The 6,000-nt window shown below is 43.8% G+C and overlaps 1 protein-coding gene across 1 annotated transcript in view; it reads left to right on the forward strand.

The window, feature by feature from the left end:
- Positions 1 to 6,000, forward strand: part of ALK (ALK receptor tyrosine kinase) — a 1,238,429-nt gene that overhangs the window by 1,171,307 nt on the left and 61,122 nt on the right. Inside the window, exons 19-20 of the mRNA XM_007938814.2 lie at positions 2,720 to 2,824; positions 4,633 to 4,819. Of these exons, the coding sequence (XP_007937005.1) occupies positions 2,720 to 2,824; positions 4,633 to 4,819 (292 nt within the window). The remainder of the gene's footprint in view (positions 1 to 2,719; positions 2,825 to 4,632; positions 4,820 to 6,000) is intronic.

Here is a 6,000-nt window from a genome sequence, read left to right on the forward strand (position 1 = left end):
TTCCTTCAGTGCAGCTTCCACTTCTTCCTTCAATACCATTGGTTCTTTATCATATGCCACCTGCTGAAATGGATGAACATCAAACAATTCTTTTGATACAGTGACTCTATGTATTCCTTCCATCTTCTTTTTATGTTTCCTGCATCATTCAATATTTTGCCCATAGACTCTTTCAATATTGCAACTCGAGGCTTAAATATTTTCTTCAGTTCGTTCATCTTGAGAAATGCTGAGCATGTTCTTCTCTTTTGGTGTTCTAACTCCAGGTCTTTGCACATTTCATTATAATAATTGACTTTGTCTTCTCGAACTGCTCTTTGAAATCTTCTATTCAGCTCTTTTATCTTATCCTTCCTTCCATTTGCTTTAGCTACTCTCTGCTCAAGGGCAAGTTTCAGAGTCTCTTATGACATCTATTTTGGTTCTTTCTTCCTTTCCTGTCTTTTTTAATGACCTTTTGCTTTCCTCATAGGTGATATTCTTGATGTCATTCCACAATTCTTCTGGTTTTTGGTCATTGGTGTTCGATGCATCAAATCTGTTCTTTAAATGGTCTCTAAATTCAGGAAAGAATTTAGAAGAATATCAAGTTCATATTTTGGCTCTTGTGCACTTGTTTTAATTGTCTTCAGCTTCAACTTAAACTTGCATATGAGCAGTTGATGGTCGGTTCCACAGTCAGCTCTGACCTTGTTTTGGCTGAAGATATTGAGCTTCTCTATTGCTTCTTGCCATAGATTCAGTCAATCTGATTTTTGTGTATTCCATCTCATGGAGTCCACATGTATAGCTGCTGTTTATGTTGTTGAAAAAAGGTATTTGCAATGAATAAATTGTTGATCTTTCAAAATTCTTTCATATGATCTCCAACATCATTTCTATCATGAAGCCCATATTTACCAACTACTGGTGATTCTTTGTTTCCAACTTTTGCATTCCAATCACCAGTGATAATCAACACATCTTGATTGCATGTCTGGTTAATGTCAGACTGCAGAAGTTGATAAAAATCTTCAATTTCCTCATCTTTGGCTTTGGTGGTTGGTGCATATATTTGAAAAATAGTACTATTAAGTGGTCTTCCTTGTAGGTATATGGCTATTATCCTATCACTGACAACCTTGTACATCAGGATAGACTTTGAAACATTCTTTGTGACAATGAATGCCACACAATTACTCTTCAATTTGTCCTTCCTAGCATAGTAGATCGTATGGCTGTCTGATTCAAAATGGCCAAAACCAGTCCATTTTAACTCACTAATGCCTGGGATATCAATCTTTATGCATTCCATTTCATTTTTGACAGTTTTGCCAATTTTCCTAGATTCATACTTCATATATTCCATGTTTGGATTATTAATGGATGTTTGTAGCTATTTCTTCTCATTTTGAGTCATGCCACATCAGCAAATGGAGGCCCCAAAAGCTTTCTTTACTCCGTCCACATCATTAAGATCGGCTCTAGTCCGAGGAGGCAGCTCTTCCCCAGTCGTATTTTGAGTCCCTTCTGACCTGAGGGGCTCATCTCTGGCACTGTATTGCACCGTATTTCAGGGCTATTTATAAAGTTTTCCAGTAATACATCAGACAATATTTTACTACTATTCATAGGTTTTCACTGGCCAAATCTTTGAGAAGTGGGTGGCCCCCTTTCCTTCTTCTGAGTCTGTCTTAGTCTGGAAGCTCCACTGAAACTTGTCCACCATGGGTGACCCTACTGGTATTTGAAATACTGATGGCATAGCCTCCAGCCTTGCAGCAACACACAAGCCACCACAGTACCACAAACTGACCATAAAGATTACAGTCTAGAAAACCCTATGGGGGCAGTTTCTTCTCTTTCACATTGGGTGGCTATGAGTCAGAATTGACTCAACAGCACTTAACAACAACAATAGCCTCATCCTTAACCCAGCACATGCATTCTGTTCCCATTTGAATGCTCCCAATGGTAGGGACCTTATTACTACAAGACACTCTGCTCCATGTGGGAAGTTATAGAGCTGAAACCCTGTTCTTTTCACTGGACTTCTTACTTGCAACATTGCCTTTCAGGCAGTTTTTTAAGACAGTGACTTTATCCTCCTCCTCCAAGTCTCCAGATTAAATCATCCCAGTTGGTTTCAGTCATTTCATACAGGACAATTAAATATCTCCTCCCCATCCTAGTCTCCCACTTCTACATGTGTTTCAGTTATAAGTGTCCCTTTTGAAGCATAGTGTCTGGTGCCAAATCCAATGCCCATGTGTGTACCCAGGTGGCACCAGGTATACCATCTCCAAGTATACCATCTCCCTGTGCTGGCCTCGTGCTCTAGAGCATTGTGGGGAGCAAATTTTGCCAAGAGCATTACTGGCAGGTACAGTCTACTGTTGGGTCACACTGAGTTTGTCACCGTCTAAGGCCCCTAAATCTCTTCCATATGTATGCCTGCTTTCTTGGGCAGTTGATATTTTGAACCAACAGTCCAGAGTTTGATATTTGTCCCTGTCAACTTTTTCCTCCACACCAAAACTACCATTGAAAGTTTGTAGAACCAGGGTGAGTGTGGTCCATGACAATGTCCTATGACAAGAAGGGTGTAACAGGGTCTCCAGGGATGGGGAGGAGAGGAGGCCTTTGTCTTGGTTGGAGAGATTATTTCTTACTTGGGACTAGCTCAGATTCTCAAGGAACTCAGTGTGTTCTCAGTGTGCCATCGTGGCCTGTCTTCCAGTGTCACCCACCCCAGAACCTCACCTACCGCTCTCACTGATCCTCTCGGTTGTGACCTCTGCCCTCGTGGCAGCCCTCATCCTGGCTTTCTCCGGCATCATGATTGGTGAGTGCAAGAGCCCTGGTGCTTCCAAAGGTGGCAGGGAAGGCAGCTGTGGCAGAACTGAATAATGTCTCAGGCTGAGCCATGAGCACCACAGATGCCACTCTGTCCGTTAGTCCTTGGAAATGAGGACAGGTGGTAATTATAACAACCCAGGCCAAGCCAAAATATAACCACCCCACCTCCACCCACTGGAGCAGCTGCTCAAGCCTGTGTGTGGCCTCTTGGGTTCTCACAGAGGTCAGGGGTAGAGGTCTCTCTTCAGAAGTTGCCACAATGGCTACAGCTCACCCCCAGACTTCACTTTCAGCTCTCATCAGACCATGTGCTTTAATGGACATAGCTCTGCCTTGGGTTACTATATGTGTACACATGGATCCCCACTATTTCCCAGACCCTCCTGTTCCAAGCAAGCAGAGTGGAACATGGGTTTCTGAGTATATTCCTGCTGGATCTGCAAGCCACAGAGGGGTCAGCACAGTCCCCCAGGGTAGAAGGACAAAGACGTGAAGGAAGGCAGAGGGAAAGTCTCACCCTTAGGGCGAGAGAATCTGCAAGCTGGACAGTCTTTCCGTACAACACCATCATTCAAAGGAACAGGATATAAGAGCTAACATTTGTTGCACACTTATACGTTATAGGCTATGTATACATTTTAGTTCATTCAGTCCTCAAATGGCCTTGTGATCATGGTTATTACATGTCATGGATGAGGGAACATGCTCTGGCCAGTAAGTGGTAGGGCTAGATCTAATCCCTGACCAGTAAATGGTAGGGCTAGATCTAATCCCAGAATCCTCCCTCTGTATCACCATCCCTCTCTGCCTCCAACAAGTTTGCCTTCAGAATACCCTCATGTGTAGGAAGAAGTGGTAATACTCACCCTCGTTGGTAATGCTCTTTAGAATTTTTCAAAAGCATTTTATGGTCATGAATTCATTTCATTACAACACCCCCAAGGTATGGCTTGTGAGGTTAGGGAAGCAGGGCAGGAATGACTATCTCTGCTTTTGGAGAAGGAAATTGAGGCCCAAAGAGGTCAAATGACCTAATCAGTGTTGCCCAGCATGTAAATTAATGTGGAGTTAGACCTAGTCCTCACACAGCAGATGTGTCCTGTTTCCCTACACAGTCACACACTGGTTGGATCTCAGCTGCAGCAACACAGGTGATGAGGGTCATGGCCACTCTACTCTCAAATCCATCCTCATGTTTGTGCCAAGGCCACACTTCCCCTGGACTGCCCCATCCAGTGACTGAGTGTAGCAGAAACACCAAGGCAAGCCCATATCAGGAGACATGCGGTCCTTTAATGGTCAACTTTGGCTCCAAGATTTCCCCATAGCCTGGTTGTAACTTCCTTAGGCTGCATAACCCTTTAGGGGGCTTCTACTTAACTCTCCCTTGTCTACCCATGTCACACTTGCACTGTAAGCTCATGGCTCTCTGAGCCTTCCTGGCTACCTCCCCTATTTTCTCATATATTTTCCTGTAATAAAGTCTTTGCACATTTAATCCCATCTTAGGTCCCTTCTCAGGACCCTGGCCACCATGACTTTGCCCCTGTATAATAGCAATAAAGACTTCTCCATTTCTATCATTTTAAGCTTTACTTGGTGCTTTTGACCATATTTCTATTAAAGCTACAGTTTCTCAGTAACAACTTAATCATTGTTAGTAATACTGAGGCTGATGGAAAGGGTTAATGGTCAAGAGAGGAGTTGGAGCTCCAGAAGGGCTTTCTGGAGGAGGTAGCCTCTGCTGGAAATCATGGGCCAGGCCACCTTCAGCTGACTTTTGCCTGTCTTCAGTGTACCGCCGGAAGCACCAGGAACTACAGGCTATGCAGATGGAGCTGCAGAGCCCCGAGTACAAGCTGAGCAAGCTCCGTACCTCAACCATCATGACTGACTATAACCCCAACTACTGTTTTGCCGGCAAGACCACCTCCATCAGTGACCTGAAGGAGGTGCCACGGAAAAACATCACCCTCATTCGGTGAGCGCCTGCTGCCACCCTCGGGGAAGGTCCTGGAGTGTTGATCTTCATCACAGCACCATGGATTTCTCTAGTCTCCACAGGCCAGCAAAGCCACCCTTGAGGCATTCCCAGAATTGGGGAGGAGGGCACAAAACTTAACATTCAGGAGCCTTTGGGGGCATTTGTATTTGTTTACTTTAACACACTATATATATTCATAGAGCTTATAAGGAAGCAGGGAGGGCTTAATGGAAAGAAACAGGGCTGTCCTCAAAATCAGTTCAGGTAGGACAGATGCATGCTACATTAATAAACCTTGAAAGCATTATGCTGAATGAAATAAGTCAGACACAAAAGAATAAATATTGTTTGATCCAACTTGTATGAAATCTACAATAAGCAAGTGTGTAGGATCCGAAGCTTATTAGTGGTTTCCAGTGGAGGGGGAGGAGAGAGGAGGAATTATTGCTAAAGGGGTACTGAGTCTTTTGGGAGTGATGAAGGACTTGCAGGAATGGATAGGGATGACAATAACACAACATGATCAATGTAATTGATGCCACTGATTGTGCACTTAACAATGATTTATTTTACTTTATTTTTTATTGTGCTTGGAGTGCAAATTTACAAAGCAAATTTGTTTTACATTTAACAGTTCATGCACATTTGATTTCATGGCCCAGATTACCATCCCCAACCATAAAAAGATCTCCTCCCCTCCCCTCCCTGTGACTACCCCCTCCCTGTGCCCTTCTTAACTATGCGTTCCTGTCTGTCCAGCTTGCCCTCTATGTGAATGCTGCCCCTCTGGAGTCTCATGGCTGATTGATCCAAGGGGTACATCTCCCTAGAGTAGGTGGGTGTGTCGCACTGGAGGAGGTGTTCTGCATGTAGGTCTTTCTTCTGTTTGGGCCAAGAGTCAATCCATGGAAGTGAATCTGTTTCTAGGCCCAAAGGGTAACATAGGGCCATAGTCTCAGGGGTTCCACCAGTCTCTATCCGACAGTAATTCTGGTCATTTTTGTGCTTTAAAAACAATTTAAATGACAAGTTTTTGTTATATATATTTTAGACAATTAACTCACTACCGTCAAGTTGGATCTGACTCATAGTGACCCCTTCCTGGGTTTCTGAGGCAGTATCACTACAGAAGTAGATTGCCCAACCTTCCTTCTGAGGAGTGGCTGGTGGGTTTGAAC

Source organism: Orycteropus afer, unplaced genomic scaffold (genome assembly GCF_000298275.1).
Source record: "Orycteropus afer afer isolate SDZICR_OR568_19922 unplaced genomic scaffold, OryAfe1.0 scaffold00054, whole genome shotgun sequence".
NCBI lineage: Eukaryota > Metazoa > Chordata > Mammalia > Tubulidentata > Orycteropodidae > Orycteropus > Orycteropus afer.